Below are 19,991 nucleotides of genomic sequence, written 5' to 3'. Positions count from 1 at the left end.
GTCACAGGTTTGACTGTCATTCCAGTGCCTTTTCACCAGTAGAAAGTTGGAAAAACATGAGTTACGGGTTGCCTGGAACGCAGCATTCCATCCCCATAGGTTCATAACGGAAGTAATGTTTTATTGTGTTTCTTTTCTGGGTTCTAATTGGTTAATGGCACTAGATCATCTCACCACACTGCCATCTACAGGCATGACATGCTTTTGACGGTGTAGATATACGAGGCCATGTAAACGAAGATTTTTCTGAATTTTTCCAAAATACTCAGCTACGTCTGAATGTAGACACAGATGTCAGTAGAGTAATTCAACTAAATGTGAGAAAGCTGGATGAGACTGTAAATGAACGGTAATGAAATAACACAATAACAAATAAGATTTCTTGTTAATTCTGACGGTGCAGAGATCATCCAGGAGTTTTGGAGTTTACCAGTTGCTGCAGTGTTGCACCGCACTGTATGATGTCCCGCTATTTTTCGCTGGCCTTCTTTAAAGCTGTATCTGACACAAACCGAACGGTGCTTGGTGAAACAAGACAGTGTTCCTTCTTTAACAAACAAAAAGGCATTAAAGTGTTGAAGTCCCGGTTAAGTTGCTGTGATGATAGCGGGGACTCTGATGGTGTTAGCGGGTGTGTGATTTTCATTCTCAATCTGGTAGGTGGCATCGGGGCGGGCAGCGGCGGCGGGCATCTCCCCTGACCGTTCAGTCATCGTAATAGCCTCGTCCTCCCCTTCCTCCGCCCTGTCGAAGGATCGCTCAGCCTCTTCGGACAGACGGTTTTCCTCCTTCTCCTCCTCCCTCTGGGAAAATGACACCAGGGGAAAAATTATGCTTAGCTGATGAATAAATAATGGTATGGTATGCCTTTATCTGTACAGGGGCAGTGCACAACAATACAATGACCTAGACAGACTAAGAGGAAAGATGCTTGGTGCCAGGTTATAGTATAAGTGCCAACTTACATCTATAGTCCCTGGACAGGTTCATGGTTAAAAATAAATAAATAATGATAGTTTGGTGTACGTTAATTACAAGACCAATTAATAAGTTACCATAGAACAAGGTTACATATGTGTCACATCAATCAAACAAACAATACTAGCTATTAGGGATTTTATAGCATTTTTTTGGACATTTTTATTATTTTTCTTTTTTGATTTGGTGATCATTACATCTGTTACAACTTATGGCATGAATTACTGCAAAAATGTGTCCTTTTTGACATATTCATTTAACCCATAAAGACCCAAATATCTACTGATCTAAACTATTTAATACCTGTTGATCCATTAATCCTATCAATACATGTAAATAATCGGTGTAAAGTGCAGTTTGTCGACTTTTCATGGTCATCAGATATGACCCATTTGGACGTTCAGAGGCTCCGTAGGGAACATGAAAACACCGTCATCTTCTACAACATTGATTCACCAGTAAAACCCATGGAGTTGGATCAATGACAGTAGATGGAAATGCCTGTTTTTACATTCAGTTATGATACAGTATCTTTGCTGAAAAAGTCACTTTTTCTCTAGTTTTCTCTGTTTTGATATAATAACCTTTGAATCTACACTGAGTTTTAATGTATATCTAAATTAAGTTTAGAGGAATACATGATTTGTAGTGAGAAATACAAGATACAGAGGGTAATATTATAATAACCGATGATAAATCACTTAAGAAAAGGTTCAATAGAGAGAAAAATTAATTTGGGAACTTCCATAAAAGTAGCACTGGGCCTTTATGGGTTAATTTAAAATCAGTAACTTTCACAGGTCTATTATTTACTACTGTCTCTTTTTGCATCCGGAGACTTTCAAGCCAAAAATGTACATGCAATAAATAGGACCAATGTCCCTGTATCTCACTGGCATATTCTATCAATAATAACTTCGAATGTGTCAATCACGTCATACTTTGTTTTCATGTACATGTACAGGTTTTTATTTTTGTTTATTTGTTTTGTTTTCTTTTAATCTGTTTCATTTGTAAAGACTAAGTAGGATTACTTTGTTTTGTTGCATATTCAAACTAAACTAAACTAAATTTGTAAGCTTCTGCCACTATGTTAGAGTGCTGCGGTCATTTTAGGCCATGTCCACACAAAACCGCATCTTCCACTATCCGATCTTCTGCTTTGTCGTTTTTAGAAGAGTGCTCCGTGAACACTGAGTCATTTCAGGAAATATCTACTTCCACATGAAACCAGTGAACATGACTGAAAATGCTGTAGTACAAATGCCAGGCCTGTATGTGGCATTGTAATGCTCTCGCAAAAAATGGAGAAGAAGACGTGGAACATGCGCATAAAGCTTGCATACTGTATACAAACCATAAACTACAGATGAACAAGAACAACAACTCTCCGCGGTAGATCCAAGAGGATGTAGTGAATATTGTTAGCTATGGTTGTTTGTCGTTCATTGTAATTAAAGTGTACCTGAAGATTTTGATTTCAATATTTCCAATAAGCTCAATAGTCTGTATAAGTCTGTCCATGGTCTAGCACCAATGTACATCTCTGACATGTTGGTCCCATATGAACCCCCTCGGACCCTGAGAACCTCAGGGACTGGTCTTCTGCTGGTGCCCAGCGTCAGGACTAAACACGGTGAAGCTGTGTTTCAGTTCCATGCAGCTAAACTCTGAAACAGTCTTCAGGCCTCTGTGACAATGTTTAAGTCCAGGCTGAAAACAGCTCTGTTCAACTGTGCATAGAACAACTGAAAGGGTTCTATCTGACCTCTTCTCTTTTACTTTATTTTAATTGATTATTAGTTATGTTTTATTGATTATTTTTAATTGTAATTGTGTATTTTTAACTTGTCTCTTCCATTTTTGTAAAGCACTGTGAATTGCCCTGTGTATGATTTGTGCCATACAAATAAATTTGCCTTGCCTTGCCTAGCTGTTGTAGCACCAGCACTACTCTGTAGTCCGCCATTGTTGTTGTTGCTGTGAAGTGGCATCTTGCTTCCAGGGTGAAAGGTTAAAGAGGTGGGGCTATGACATCATCGTTTTAGAAAATTTGTGGTTTGGTCGCACAGATGAAGAAGCGAAACCGACATTTTCAAATTTATTCAGTCTGGGACCTGGTTTCAAAAAGTTGCGGTTTCAGTGACTGAAAACACCGGTTTCGTGTGGACAAAAGGCCTATCTGATACAAAACCTTTGCGGATTCGACTGAAACCATCTTTGTATAGACAGGGTCTTAGTAGTCCGGCCAAGAACCCCCTGGGCTTCTTCCAAATACCCCTGGGCGTATGCGTACCCCTATCTGAGAAAGACTGCCCTAGATCATAACACTACCCCCACAGGGTAGACTAAAAGCTTACTGTAAAGGTTCTGTATGTCTCTGTGATGTACCACAGTATTAATAGCATTAAGTATAACATTCTATCTCTGCACTGAGATCATGTGTCTTAACCCCCTCCCCACACACACACACACACACACACACACACACACACACACACACACACACACACACACACCAGCTCCACCTACCTCTTTCTTCATCCTGTAGTATTCGTCGATGGCGTACTGATATTTGGCGGAGGTGATGCCGAAGAGGGAGGCCATCCTCTCACCCAGGTAGTCACAGGCTGGAATATGGTAAAAGTATTAACAGAACATTTACATTCTGTCTAAAAGGAACATTTCCTCAACATTCATCCTCATTACAAAATTAAAATTCAGTTCGATCAAAATTTAGCATTTCTACTTTTTGTTAACAGTGAATATTAATCCTCAGAGACAGAGAACTGCTTTTGTAGTACCGGACTGGCTCTAGTTTATTTAGTTTTTCTTCAGTGTTCCTGTACTATCATGGAGAATGCAACGAAGGAGGAATGTCACTGTTTTATTTGAGAGTCCATTATGGTTGAATAATTGTTATCCTGTTATTGTTCACTGTGTATTATGTATGTGTTCTATAGAATTTTGACTTTGTATGGATTCTACCTGGGCCAGGTGTCTCTTGCAAAAGAGATTTCTAACCTCAATGAGACTTCCTGGTTAAATAAAGGTAAATAAAAATAAATAAATAAATAATATCAGTCAGAATCAGGTGTCAAATATCATCTGATTCAGGAGTACCTCGATTTCAGCCAGTTCATTTAATGTCACAGTTTTCACAAATACTAATAATAGTGTCAAAATGTAGTTGTTGTTTTTTTTAATTTTATAACCCAGAAAAAACCTATAGCTTTTTTCTGCTGTCTGACCTAATTGGTATCTTTTCAAAGTAAATTAAGTCACTCTCTGGCTCAATGTAGGAACTGTGATGCAAAATGTTCAGGTCTACACATATTCACTATGGAGCCTTTAAATGTCCAAATAAGAGCTCCTAAAAACACTGAGGAACTCTACTTTACATTACCTTTTTAAAGCATATGTGTGGATTAGTGGTTCAATAATTACTGAAAAAATTCATTATAGTCACAGATGATGGTTTATTTGATTTTAAAGGATTATTTAATCAAACCTGAGATGGTGGATGTTGCAGCTCTCCACATGTGGAACCAAAAGTATGGACCCCACGTCATCTTCGACTGCAACACACACCCACACACCCACACACACACACACACACACACACACACACACACACACACACACACACACACAAATGACTTTTCAAATTGATGACAATGAAAATACTTGTACTTCCCACATCATAGGTGTCAAACTCATTTTAGTTCAGCGGCCACATTAAGCCTAATTTGACCTGAAGTGGGCCAGACCAGTAAAATAATAGCATAATATCTTATAAATAATGACAACTGCAAATTTTTCTTTGTAGGTAAAATGACAGGCTGTATAAATTTTTACCTTTACAAACTATACTTACACAAAACATGTGAATATCATGAAAATTCATGAACAACCTAAAATTTCTTAAGAAAAATAGCTGAATTTTAACAATTTTCTGCCTCAATTTATCACTTACACATGTGCATTACAACTCACAGATCATAGCAGATCTACAAAGACACGAAATATCTAGTAACAGGCATCTGGAACTGAAAAATATAGCATCTAACTTTATGATCAACAGTGTTGTGCAAGTCACTTCCAAACTGTAATACATTACAGATTACATGTTACTGCTATTTCAAAGTAATTCCCTACCTTACAATATTACTGTCTCAGAATTGTAAAGCATTACATGACTCCTGTAGTATTTTTGAGTTACTTTCGCCAAAATAACTACAGAGGTAGAACTTAACATTCTAAAATGAGAAAATGTACTTCGAAGCATTTTAAATCCAGTAGAGGAGGATATGGTGTAGCATAATGACTGAGGGCGATCCAGGTACAAAGTGAAGACTCAAGGCAATGTTGATGTTGATGTTAAATTGCTAGTGCTATTTCTCAATGTCAATAACCTTCAAGACTGAACTTAAAAACTGGCTGAAATCAAATCAACATTGTACATACTAGGGCCCTGCAGGTCTCTTGATGCACGTTGCATGTTTTCTCCCGAGTGTCCAGATAATCTGCACTACTGCATTTCACTAACAAGAGCTGCTTGCAACCAGGTAAATTGTTCATGTTCATATTCATCATCACTGGAATCAAGTTTTCTCTGTTTTGCGCTGCATGACCACCTGCCCATGTAGCAATGTCTCTCTAGGTGTTTTACTAATACTTAAAGGTTAACTGTGTATACTATGTATGTGAACTAATGCTATGTAATGTGAGGGTGTAGCCTTAATTTTTAAAAAATGTTTCTAATTTTTATGAATGCTGGTATTTTACATCTTACCCAGGGACAAAAAAAATAGGGATGGAAACAGTATCTGTATGCTTTTTAAGAATAGGTCTGTAGTGAGAGTTGTTGTTACCTAAAAAGACCACTAGATGTCAGACTAAGACCATGTTATGTCCATGGGGGAGCCAACTGTTTAGACTTACCTTGAAAGAAAGATAAGGGATACCCCATATCCATATATTAATTTAAAGTTAAGAGTTTAATATTAGAACATTAATGAAACTTGTTCAAATAAATCTTTTTCACGAATCTAATTATGCACTTGGTTTTCTTGAATTGATTATGTTAATATCTTAACTGAAAAGGTGTATTACTTATTGTTATTATCCTGATTATTGCTTGATGGGATGATACATTTAAAAATCCTGAAGGGACAAAATCATTCTAATGAAATGTTTGTTTTGTTTTTTTCTTTTTGTTCAAATTAATACAAAAATAGATAATCTTAATTTCGTTGTGAGTCTAATGACTACTGTAGAAATCGCCGTATTTATGAAGCTGATGAGAAACCGTGGTTAGAAAAGCTGTACTTGCATTAATCAAACACTAAGTGTCACTCTGAGACCATGTTATGTCCATAGGGGATCTAAGGGTTCAAACTTACCTGGAAACATGGAGACACAATAAGGCAACTACAGACATTAAAGGTTAAAAATGAGACCCAGTGTATTAGAAAATGTATTTAAACATTAAATATCAAGTATTTTTTATTCTATATCAAATATTTTAAATCTAAAAGATATTTAAAAAAAAAAAAAAAAAAAAAAAAAAGAACTCTAAATGTGATTCTAGTTCCAATTTCCATAATAATACATAAAGTGAAATTAAGTAGTTAAAGCTCTAACTTTACATGAGATTTTGCATATTTTTTTTGACTTTTTAATGTTTGATAAAGAATATTTTCATGTATTAAAACAATCAAATTACCTATAAATATATATATATACATAATTTTCAATGAGACTAAGTTGTACAAGCCACTGATAAAAACTGTATTTGGACAGTTTATCAGTGCTTATACATGTTATACATTCACAAAAATACATTTATTTAACATTTTTGTTGTGAAATCCCCCGTAATTACACAAGATATTTGTCAATTAACAAACAGGTCTTGTTAAACTCACAGATCAAATACTTCTTTTACGGTTAATTGTCAGTAATTTTGTCTTGTTTTATTTTTTTTTTTTTACAGTATTAAACTTTAAATTAACAGTTTAATCTCATAAATAGAAAAGAAAATTTGTGACATTATGATACATTTGCAAATGTATTTTAACTGTATTTTTCTGTGAAAAAAGAAAAAAATTCTCTTAAAAAATTGAATTTTTTTGTTATTCACAGTTACAGTTTTTTTTGTGTGTGTTATTTTACATTTGACATGTAAAATCACAGTCTATTTTTGTCATGTCATTGTTATTTTCCTGTATCTTGAAAATACAGGAAAAGAAGGACCGCCAGATCCCGTTCCAAACCCTGTACCCAGCGCGGCTGAAAGTTAAATATAATGATGAAACACGGATCTATGAGAGCGCCGAGGAAGCCTCAACTGACATGTCAAACAGAGGATACCCCGTAGAAATCATCAGCCCCCCAGAGACTTTGATGGACAAACTGCGGCAGCTGACCTGGGAGAAGAGCAGCTGGCGAAAGGGGAAACGCACATCCCACTCCAGACGAGAGTCTAACTTCAAGGAGAGACTACAGTCTTTCAGGCGTGCTTCAACTCCAACAACTTAAGTTAAGCCTTGACATGCTTTTCTGGTAGACGAACGAGCCCCATCTTTTGATGTTTTCCCCTCCAATGTCTGAGTGATTGAGCAGGTACAGTTACAAATATAAAAACCTAAATCTAGACGGGGAAATGGCTGTATTACCTGGTAATTCTGAAATAATGTTAATTACTAAATTTAAGAATCACAGGGTGCAGTAAGGGATGTTTTGGTGCTGATATCTTGAGTTAGGGCCCCCTTTTGGGGTTACGGGGAGGGGCTTTCCCTAAAGGCTTGAGTAGGGTCACAACAATGACCTCTGAAGTGGAAGTCACACACAGCTTTGTTAAATTATATGTTTATTTGTTTTATATTTCTGGTTTAATATTCCTGTTCTATGTTTGCTCCCTGTTTGTTCTGTCAGGGAGGGGGAGCTTTCCTAGGAAGTATATAGATGCTGATTTTTGTTTGCAGACATGCAAGGTCAAACCTTAAAAGTAGCTTCATTTAATGTCAATGGTATACACAGTCCAATCAAAAGAGGGAAAATTTTGTCCAAATTAAAAAAAGAAAAATTCAAATCGCTTTCCTACAGGAAACGCATCTAAGTGATACAGAACATAATAAGCTAAATAAGATGGGCTTCAAATACATATACTCATCTTCTCATAAATCAGGACGCCGTAGAGGAGTGGCTATACTGATATCTGGTCAAGTTAAATATGAACACGTGTCAGAAATTAGGGACAAAGAAGGAAGATTTGTTTTGATTACTGGGAGAATTAATGGATCCTTAATAACCTTCCTAAATGTTTATACCCCCCCTGGAAGTGACTGGCTATTTTACAAGAAAATATTCGAAATAATGACTACAAAAAGCCAGGGCACTTTAATCAGTGGAGGAGACTTTAATATTCGTTTGAATCCTAGACTAGACTCTTCCAATAGAAAGTCAGACTCAAATGCTATCAGTAAGAAAGTGAATGCTTTGATGAGGGAAGTGGGAATTATTGATGTTTGGAGAGAATTGTACCCATCTGGCCGAGATTTTACCCACTTCTCCTCACCTCATGCAGTTTACTCCAGAATAGATTATTTTGTCACCTTTAGCAGAGACTTTCACAGAATAGAACAATGTGAAATTGGTCCAATTGTCTTATCAGACCATAGCCCTATATACATGTCAATAAATTTAAACAATAAACCAAGATCTTTACCGTGGCGCCTGAATTCAAATCTTCTAAATAACCCACAGATTAAAGAAAAAATTAGGAAGGAAATTAAAACATATTTGGAGCTAAACGATAATGGGGAGGTGACGCCATCTGTGCTCTGGGACGCACTTAAAGCGGTACTTCGGGGGAAAATAATAGCTATCTCATCGTATGAAAAGAAACTTAGAAAAGAAAGGCTCATTAATTTGGAAGCAAAATTAAAGGAATTACAAAGAGACCACGTTGAGACTCTAAATAAGGAAACTAGATTAAAAATGAATAAAATAAAAAAGGAAATAGATGAAATCAATACTTTAGAAATACAGAAACTGTTGTTATTTACAAAACAACGGTACTATGAAGCGGGTGGAAAATCTCTCAAACTCTTATCTTACAGATTACGCAAACAACAAGCAGACAATTCAATACATAAAATAAGAAATCCTTATTCTGGGAACACTGAGACACAAACAGAGAGAATTCAGCAAAGTTTTGCAATGTTTTATAAATCGTTGTATTCCCAGCCAAAAACAAATGATGATCTTCAGATTGAATCATTTTTAGCCACCCTTAATTTACCTACCATTTCTAATGAACAAAATGTCAAATTATTGTCTGAAATAAAAATAGGAGAACTAAATGCAGCAATAAGTAAATTGAAAACAGGAAAGTCACCGGGCGCAGATGGCTTCACCTCTGAATGGTACAGGACTATGAAAGAAACACTGGCTCCAGTATTATTGAGAACTTTTAACTGGGTGTTGAAGAAGAAGGAAATTCCGGCCTCCTGGAGATATGCCATTATTTCTGTGTTACCAAAAGATGGAAAAGATAAGTTGGAGTGCAGTAATTACCGACCGATTAGTGTATTGAATATAGACTATAAATTATTTACAACTATACTGTCCAAAAGAATCGATACTATACTACCAGAATTAATCCATTTTGATCAAACTGGTTTTGTAAGACAAAGACAAATACAGGACAATATTAGGAGAACTTTGCATATAATAGATCAAATTGTCAAACAAGGAATAGCAACAGCCATTATTAGCCTAGATGCCGAAAAGGCTTTTGATTCGGTCAGGTGGTCTTTCCTGTACAAAGTTTTAGAAAGATTTGGTTTTCATAAAACTATTATTGAAGTATTTGAAGCCCTTTACGACAAACCCTCTGCAAAAATAAAAATTAATGGTGACTGATCTAATCCATTCATCCTTGAAAGAGGAACTAGACAAGGCTGCTGTGCCTCACCTCTTCTCTTTTCTTTATTTATTGAGCCCTTGGCTCAATGGATTAGGCAAAACACAGACATTAAGGGAATAAATATGTCATCAGGAGAAAATAAACTGGCTTTATTTGCAGATGATGTATTGATATATTTATCACAACCTACACAGTCACTCCCAAAGCTTATGAAGCTGCTAGAGCAATATGGGATGTACTCAGGATATAAACTTAATATACAAAAAACACAGGTAATCACCTTTAACTATGACCCAACTATTCACATCAGAAACAGATATAAAATTAACTGGGATGCAGAATCAATCAAATACCTAGGGGTAAACTTAACAAAGGATATCACAAAATTATTTGAATTAAATTATAACCCCTTAAATTCCCAGTTGAAATCTGATATTTCGCGTTGGAATGTTATCCCTTTCTTGAGCTTAAGCTCTAGGGTGGAGTCCATTAAAATGAATATTTTACCAAGACTGCTTTATCTTTTCCAAAATCTTCCAGTGTCAATACCAGCCAAACAATTCAATGAATGGGATGTGATGATATCCAGGTATTTATGGCAGGGGAAAAAACCCAGGATTAGGTTTAAGACCCTACAACTAAGTAAAGAGAGTGGGGGTATGGGTCTCCCCTCCTTAAGAAAGTATTACATAGCAGCACAGTTGAGGCCATTGATTTGCTTGTGTAACCCTGCTTATTCTGCACGCTGGAAAGAAATTGAAAATGTGATGTTAGAAGGGATACCCATTGAAGCTGCTATTGCAGATAATGAACTTTTAAATAGACAGATGAGCATAGGCAGTCCTTGTTTAAATCTACTATTGAGAACTTGGCAGGAAATTATGAAAACTTGTAATTTAAATGAACCAGTTAAACTACTGCGATGGTGTGCTTATGATACTGAATTTATTCCAAATAGATCTGATGGTAGATTTAAGACATGGACTGCTAAAGGTCTAACAAATTATTACTCATTTACTAAGGAGGGGATATTCCATAGTTTTGAATTCTTAAAGAAAAGGCACAATCTTGAGCAAAAGGACTTCTATAGATATCTTCAAGTTAGAAACTATTTCAACCAGATTCTGAGACAAAATATAGGTAAAGTAGAAACTGGAATTCTGAAAATCCTTTTGTCAGTATCAGAATCCCCATGTTCTAAGATAATATCTAAACTATATAAAAATATACTCAATTCTGAATCAGAAAATACCTGGTATATAAAAGAAAAGTGGGAAAAAGAGGGCAATTTGGTTATAACAGAGGATGCTTGGAAAAGAATATGTCTCATACAATGGACTTCAACCTGCTCGACTACTTGGCGCGAATTTTGTTGGAAAAATGTTGCTAGGTTTTTTATCACACCTTTACAAAAGGGACACAGGGGAGGGGCTTCCAGCTGTTGGAGACGATGTGGGATGGTCAACACCAATCATTACCATATTTTCTGGAGTTGCCCAGTCATCGTCCCTTACTGGCAGGAAATCCACAAACATAGTAATAATATAATAGGAGTGAATATCCCTTTTACTTTTGATACAGTTTATATGGGAGATATTCAGTTTGACGGATGGAGAAATAACGATAAAAAGCTGGTCCAAATTCTCCTGGCTGGAAGTAAAAAAGTTATTACGAGAAATTGGCTCAAACCCCATCTACCCGCTATAGATGAATGGATCGATATTATCCAGGAAATTTACATGATGGAGCAGCTGTCGTATTCCCTTAGAGTCCAGAAAGAGAAATTTTACAAAATCTGGAGTAAATGGACTGAGTATGTCAAACCTATAAGACCAGACTTCTTTTGAATTTTTGGAAAAGGATCAGGAAACAGTGTCTTATTGATCTAGACATTTTTATTTTTTTCTCTCTTTTGCCTATGACCTTTAACCCGAACCTTTTTTATTTCATTATACTGCTGCACAGGAATTTTGTCTTTGAAAAACCTTCCATTGTGAAAGCTTCCAATGTTTTTGTTGAAAATTGTTCTAACCAATATTTACCTAAAGGTATTAAAAAAAAAAAAAAAAAAAACAACATCTGAAAGAGCTACATCGAGAAATACTCAGATGATCTGTGACTGCTCATATGTAAATGTTATGGTATAAATATATGTATATATATATTTATATATATATATGTATGAGGAAGAATGTAACAGATTGTGGCATAGCCATTTGTAAATGCTCTTTATAAATAAAAAATTTAAAAAAAAAGAAAATACAGGAAAAGTCTGTAAAATAAACAGTGAAAATTCTGTTAAATTATAGATTATTTTTTTTTACAGTGAGGGTCTGATTACCTAATAACAAAAAATGAGTCAAATCATATGAAGTGTTTCATCTTGCTGTGCTGTTCTGCAGAAGATACAAAAGCCTTTTCCTTTCATTGCATTAGTTTCTGAAAAACTATTTCATATGTGATTCATGCAGCAGAAAGGCATCTCCTAAAGCTGCACAGCGTTCGTACTTTGACTGAAATGTACTATATTGATCTCTAATAGTTTATTTTACGTTTTATAATAATAACCTACTATATACAGGGTGGGGAAGCAAAATTTACAATATTTTGAGGCAGGGATTGAAAGACAGTGTATGACCAGTTAGTTTATTGAAAGTCATGAGAATTTATTTGCCACAAGAAAACTGACATAATAGAAAATGTTTTTATTCTATGTGTCCTCCTTCTTTCTCAATAACTGCCTTCACACGCTTCCCGAAACTTCCGCAAGTGCCCCTCAAATATTGGGGTGACAGCTTCTCCCATTCTTCTTTAATAGTATCTTCCAGACTTTCTCGTAATAGTTTTGCTCATAGTCATTCTCTTCTTTCCATTATAAACAGTCTTTATGGACACTCCAACTATTTTTGAAATCTCCTTTGGAGTGACGAGTGCATTCAGCAAATCACACACTCTTTGACGTTTGCTTTCCTGATTACTCATATGGGCAAAAGTTTCTGAAAAGGTATGGATAATAGTGTTAGGTATGATTATGACATCAATATATGTTTGGTTTCAAAACAATTGATGTAGTGCCTGCTGAGAAAAAACAACTAAATGTTCATTGTAAATTTTGCTTCCCCACCCTGTATAAATAATTTTTGGAGGAATGATGAATAATAGTCATGTGTTGTATTATGTACTTTAGTGCGTACAAACATCTGTAATACATGTTGCATCCATCCATTGGAGCATTTCAGGTCATTCTTAAAAAGATAAAACCTATATTGCATGATTATCCAAAACTTTTAATGTCTGCAGATGCAAAAAAAAAAAATATCAGTGTTTATCTGTACCTACACATATGGATAAAAAGTAAAAGGACACGTCTTTATACTTTACTTTATACTGAGTTATAAGCTGCCTCTTTATGAAATGTTTGAAGGAATGTGACAGAATCAGTTGTGGTGAGGCAATGCACAGGGTATAAACCTGATAAAGCATTGTAGAAGGAATATTTTTGTGTTGCCACTCTTTCTTTTTTTTTTTTGTTACTTTCCTAGACATGAGCGTCAGTCCTTGGTGTGTTTTGTATTTCAGTATACATGGACAGTCTATTGACTCTTAGTTGTTTTCTTGGCATTTGAAGGATATTGACATCCTCTGTTTGTTCACAGGGCCTGAAAGCGACTAAAGATGCAAGGCTCCCCCTTTTATATTGTACCATCACATTCTGTTGTGTTGTATGTCTGTGTTGGAAGGAAGACACACACGATTATACACGGTGTAGTGTGGTATTTGCTTTCTCCTCTTTTAACACCAGCCCATAAAAAGTTTACTGAGAGCCCTCCCTTCTGCTTTCATCAGCATATCACTTTGAGCTCCTATTATGCAAATGAAATCACAGCTCTATAAACCATATGTAAATGGAAAACACAAGCATGTCCAGACAAAAAGAAGAGGGGAGAGAGGACAGCCCTGTCTGTTTCCTCTCCCAACCTCAAAGTTTTTAGACCTAAGCCCATTTGGAATAACTGCAGCCAGAGGACCATTATAAAGGATTTGAATCCAGCTGATAAAATTAGAACCCAACCCAAATTGTTGTACAGTGTAAATCAAGTAGGACCACTCAACACGGTCAAACGCTTTTTCTGCGTCGAGGGAAACCACCAGACCATTCACTGCTGACAGAACTGAATTGTGTTTAGAAGACGTCTGAGGTTATTACACAAATTGTGACCCTTAATAAAGCCTGTTTGATCAGTATTTATTACACAGGGCAAGATACTTTCCAAACGTGTTGCAAGAATTTTAGACAGAATTTTTAAATCAACATTAAGCAATGAGATGGGTCTGTAAGAGCCACAATCTATTTGTTTTTTTTTTTCAAGGGTGGCATGCCGTTGAAAACAAAAATCTATGTGTAAAAAAAAATGTCTGACAGTGAACACAACATTGGTTCAGTGAAATACACTTGGACTGTTTCACCACTGGCTGCTTTAGAAAGGATGGGTTTGTCAGATAGTTTTCATCAGAGTAAAACCCCCTGTTCCCAATAAAACTAAACTTGTAGTTTCTAAATCTACCAAGAAGTTGTTTACCCAAAAAAACCCCTAAAGATATCATTGACAGCTGTTTAAAACATGTGAGTGTGTGTGTGTGCTTGGCGTAGGTGTGTGACGTCAGTGTAGACAGCTGATATGAAGATGAAGAATCTATTATATATACTATTATAAGAACCTATAAATAATGAAAAACACTCATTTTCCTCTTTTGATTTAGTGTAAAAAAAAAAAAAAAGCCAAATTACACAAAATGTTTACATTTAGACTAACCCTTTTACAAAAACTGTGACCCAGAGCAAATATGAACAAACTGAAATGTCTTTAGAGAAGGATGTGGAATCTGAATAATATTCTGTCTGTTATTACATGTTTTGTGTGTTTGTGGATCCACTGTGATCTGTGAGTTAGAACATGCATGTGTAAATGATAAACTGGCAGGATATTGGTAACATTGCACTGACCGTTCTGTAGAATGTTGAGGTCGTTCATATTTGTTCATGTTCTGTTCAAGTACAGCTTGTACATGTAAACATTTTCATTTTTACAGAATTGGACTGTTTTGTTGTTGTTGTTTTTTTACTCAAAGCTTTGGGAAATGTATCCAGATCCATTTATTCTAATCCAGTTCTGTGTGTTTATTCTATTACAGAAATAGCCCATGTTTTGGTCATATTTCAATCAGATCTGTAAAAAAATTCAAATTCCAATTTGATATCATTGATACTGATTTATTGGATCAATCCACTTCCTATCTCTGACAATGGGAACATTTTTCAAAGTGGCACCAAATCCAGAATCAGATCCAGATCCAAATAATTTCACTAACTTTTGTTGACATCATCATAAAGAAGCTGTATACCAAGTTTGAAGTCAATTGGAATTGTAGTGTAGCCCGATGGAAATAAGGGGATGGGTGTGTGTTAAAACGTAAAAAAAAAAAAAAAAAAAAAAAAAAGCATAAATACATAAATACCTAAGTTCATAAGTGGAATACAAAGGGTTAAAAATTAAAACCATTTCAGTGTGGGAGTATTAAAAAGATCATGTATTTGTGAAAAGGTATGTAACTTTGTTGAGTTTATGCACTGTATTGTTTACAGGATGTTAAATGCAAAGTGTTTGTTAAAATACTTAATTAAAAATAACAATATTAATAATATGGGAAAGTTGCGCAAATGTTTTATGTTTTGTTAAAAAGTAATGAAAATGTATATTTTATGTAATGTGTATTATGAGCTTGGAGAATAGTTCGGGGTCAAGGGAACAGGAAGTAGGAAGTAGAAGAGAGGAAACCTGGTGAAGACGACGGGCGCGTGTGTGTATGAGAATATGGAATAACAGACAGTGTATTCAGGAAGAAAAGAACACCAGTTTAGTTCAGGAAAGTGGTCGGACAGATGACAAACGTGACTTTAATGGTGAGAGACTCTGTGTTGTAACAGCACTTCGACTAGAAGTCCAACGTTAAAAAAAAAAACACAGACTGCGACCTCAGTAAGTTAGCTGCATGTGGCTAGCTATGTACGGACTAAGCTAGCAGGTTAGCTAACCGCTAACTGCAGAATGTACGGAGGACCCAGACTGAGCCCACAGCAACACTGGAGCTGACGGACAGGAGGACTGCCGATTACCGGATTCTGGATTTCCATTTCCCTGGACGTGTGGATTAACATTTCTCGGGAGCTGGTGATACAGGTACCTTTTTGTGTTTTTTTTTTACTGCCCTATGAGGTGAAGAGGCCATTTGGTTTTAGGCTGCAGCGCACAGGCCTGCACAGCCCTTATAAACTGTGTGTGTGTTTTTGCATTGTAAATGGAAGATTTCAAGTGCATACAGTGTGGTTAAAGTGCTCACAGTGTTTATAAAAGGGTTCATTTCAAGGGTAAATGTTTTAAAAAAGTACATTAAGTTACATTGCACTACAAATGGTCTAAAAAATAAAATACTGCCGTAGTTAAATAATCGTTAATATTGTAAGAGATTACATACTTAACAAGAACCCAGGTTAGCTACCCCTGTCAAAGCAATGAAGAGCAAAGGGGCGCTACAGTAGTTTCGGAGAAGAAGACGATTGAAATTTTTGTAACAGATGACAGACGCCACATGACGACAATAGCTTACAGGCCGAAAATCAGTTTGCAATTTACACAGAAGGATGTGGATGATACAAAGACACAGTTGGGCAATCCAAAACAACAGAGTAACACCACCCAGACAGACTTGTACAAGGTATGTTACAGTATGCTGGTCGTGTCTGATAAAATAGAGTATCTGGAGTCTCAGTCCAGGAGAAACAACCTGATGATAGATGGCGTTACAGAGTCACCTGGAGAAAGCTGGACGGACACAGAACTAAAAGTGAAAAAGCTTTGAAGTGAGAAGTTCCAGTTCCAGAAGGATGTTGAGATGGAGAGGGCTCACCGTGCTGGAAAACCTAAAGGAGACAGACCAAGGCCCATTGTGGTCCGACTTCAGAAGTTCAAGGATAAATCCGAGATACTACAGAGAGCCAAATGCCTCCGAGGTACGAAAATCTATATTAACGAGGACCACACAGATGCTGTTTAGATAAAAAGAAGAGAACTAATGCCAAAGCCTAAAAAACACTGGCCTACATTGAAACTACAATGGATCCACATCCAGAGATAGATCCTGATAATAACTTTCTTTCTACCATAGCAACGGATTGCAATGATTTCACCCAAGAGCAGTATGAAAATGATATTGAATCAGTAGGTAAGTTGTCAATCATATATTTTAACAGCAGAAGTATGTATAAAAATTTTAATTCCATCAAAGAATATTTCAACAACACTCATCCATTCAGTTTCATTGTCATTTCAGAAACCTGGTTTGACATTGATAAAGGTATTGACTTTTGTTTAGAGGATTATGAATTGAGATATATGAACAGAAAAAAGAAAATGGGGGGTGGGGTTGCACTATATATTCATAAATCAGTAAAATGTATGGTCTTAACAGAGATGACATTAGAAATAGATGAAACGATGGAATGTGTGACTGTAGAGATCCACAATGAAAAGAAGAAAAATGTAATTCTAAGCTGTGTATATCGATCATCTGGTTCAATTATTGAACTTTTCAGTGAATGGATGGAGAAACAATTTTCTCCTCTAAAAGAAACTAAACTAAAAACTATAGCTGACTTCTTGGACATAATGTACAGTATGTCCCTTTATCCATCAATAACTAAACCAAACAGAATAACATCACACAGTGCCACGATTCTAGACAATATCTACACTAACATCATGGGAAATCAAACCACCCGTGGCCTGCTTATATGTGACATCACTGATCACTTCCCTGTTTTCACTCTAAGGATTGGAGTACAGTCTACAGGGAATCAGACGTGGAGAGTGCATATGGTAATTTCTTCGATGTATTTATTTCTCTGTATAACACACACTGCCCTGCCAAAGAACTCTGCATAAAGAAAAAGAAAATAAAAACACCCATGGCTTATTAAAGAAATAATAAATGCTTGTAAAAAGAAGAATAATCTCTATAAATTGTTCATTAAGTTACAAACTAAAGAAGCAGAACAAAGATATAAGACTTACTGAAATAAATGAACAAACATAATCAGAACTACCAAAAAGCAATATTATAATAAATTATTATATGAAAGTAAGAATAATATAAAAGGAACTTGGGATTTATTGAACAACTTAATTAAACAAGGACCTACTAAAGCAGCATATTCTGACTACTTTATTGATAAAAAATAGTGTGAATCACAGCATGAATAACATAGTCAACCGTTTTAATAGTTTTTTTGTAAATGTGTGCCTGGATTTGGCTGCAGATATTCCCAACCAATGTAATGAAACCATTAAAAGGAATCCATATTCAATTTTTCTGTGTGCAACAAATGAGCAGGAGGTGATAAACACTGTTCTAAAGTGCAAAAGTAAGCTATCCACTGACTGTCATGATATTGACTTGATTGTTAAAAGAGTCATAAATAACTTTGCAAAACCTCTAACCCATATCTGTAACTTATCCTTCCATTCAGGTCGTTTCCCAAATAAAATGAAAATAGCAAAAGTCATTCCACTGCACAAAAATGAGAGTAAACACAGCTACACAATGTACAAATTTTCCAGGTCATATGAAATCTGGAGTTTGTAGACATTCGTGGAGGGGGCATGTCTACGATGTCCAGATTTTGTACAAACCCATCGTTTTTAAGAATCTTTGTGACCTAGGTATTAGCGCTCTTTCCTTGAAAATGACAACATCCGGTCTCAGAAAATGAAAAAGACAGGCATTTTTGGTCCATTTTCCATTTCTGTCAGGTAATAACTTTCGTTTTTGTTACTAGAAAGAGAAAACGAACATCAAAGAAGTAACAATAAATGAACAGCATTATGGTTCTTTGTAGCAACGACACCAGCGCCACCACCTGGAGCTCCTACAGTATAGAGGGTCTGCACATACGTCATAAATGAAGGACAGCTGGACTGGACATGGATCTGTATGAGCTACCAAAGAACAAGTGGTCCGTGAACACTGACATGTGGACACAAATGGAGGATCCAGACCTGATCCAGGGGGGAGGGGATCATCGCTATTTGGACCTGAAAAAGATATACATGGTTTCATCAGGACTGACAACCAGGGTCCAAAACTAGGGCCCAGAACCAGCTGATCCAAAGGCTCCAAAACTAGGGCCCAGAACCAGCTGATCCAAAGGCTCCAAAACTAGGGCCCAGAACCAGCTGATCCTGGGGGTCCAAAACTAGGGCCCAGAACCAGCTGATCCAAAGGCTCCAAAACTAGGGCCCAGAACCAGCTGATCCTGAGGGTCCAAAACTAGGGCCCAGAACCAGCTGATCCAAAGGCTCCAAAACTAGGGCCCAGAACCAGCTGATCCAAAGGCTCCAAAACTAGGGCCCAGAACCAGCTGATCCTGAGGGTCCAAAACTAGGGCCCAGAACCAGCTGATCCAAAGGCTCCAAAACTAGGGCCCAGAACCAGCTGATCCAAAGGCTCCAAAACTAGGGCACAGAACCAGCTTATCCAAAGGTCATTTCCAGTCGAGCGTGGACTGACCCCAGTGAATATATGCATGATCTACTTGGACTGAGCAGATTTACTGAGTCTTGTTCAGATCCAGTCCTTTATCCAACACAGATACTACTGCTGTGGACCAGCAGGGCACCACTGGATTCTGGGAAATTAGCAGATTTACACCACCTGTTTTTAAATTGCAACATTATTCTTGTAATATTATGGTTTTATTGTTGGAATATGACGACTTTAATCTCATAAACGAATGACATTTTTCTGAGTTCTTTTTAGAACTACAATTTTATTCTCAGGACATTGTGATTCTTTTTGTATTCGACTTTATTCTCATAAAATGACAGGTTTTATATCGATGTTTTATGACTTTATACTCGTAGTCACAAAGTGTTTTTCTTTTCTTCTGTGGTCCTAATACTCCGTCGTAGCTTTATTCTCCAGTTCCCATGTTTTTGTAAAACTAGGTTGGCCTCAGTTTCCGTT

General features: G+C 36.3%; 1 protein-coding gene across 1 annotated transcript; it reads right to left on the bottom strand.

Annotated features, from left to right (window-relative positions):
* Positions 1-472: 472 nt before the first annotated feature.
* Positions 473-5,479, bottom strand: LOC115415611 (protein FAM177A1-like). The gene is made up of 4 exons (XM_030129241.1): positions 5,446-5,479; positions 4,490-4,603; positions 3,511-3,608; positions 473-803 (listed from the first exon to the last, which is right to left on the bottom strand). Exons 1-4 carry the CDS (start codon positions 5,477-5,479, stop codon positions 588-590), a joined length of 462 nt encoding a protein of 153 aa, XP_029985101.1. The 3' UTR covers positions 473-587.
* Positions 5,480-19,991: the final 14,512 nt, after the last annotated feature.

Source organism: Sphaeramia orbicularis, chromosome 24 (genome assembly GCF_902148855.1).
Source record: "Sphaeramia orbicularis chromosome 24, fSphaOr1.1, whole genome shotgun sequence".
Lineage (NCBI taxonomy): Eukaryota > Metazoa > Chordata > Actinopteri > Kurtiformes > Apogonidae > Sphaeramia > Sphaeramia orbicularis.
This window is presented reverse-complemented; position numbering and strand designations above follow the sequence as displayed.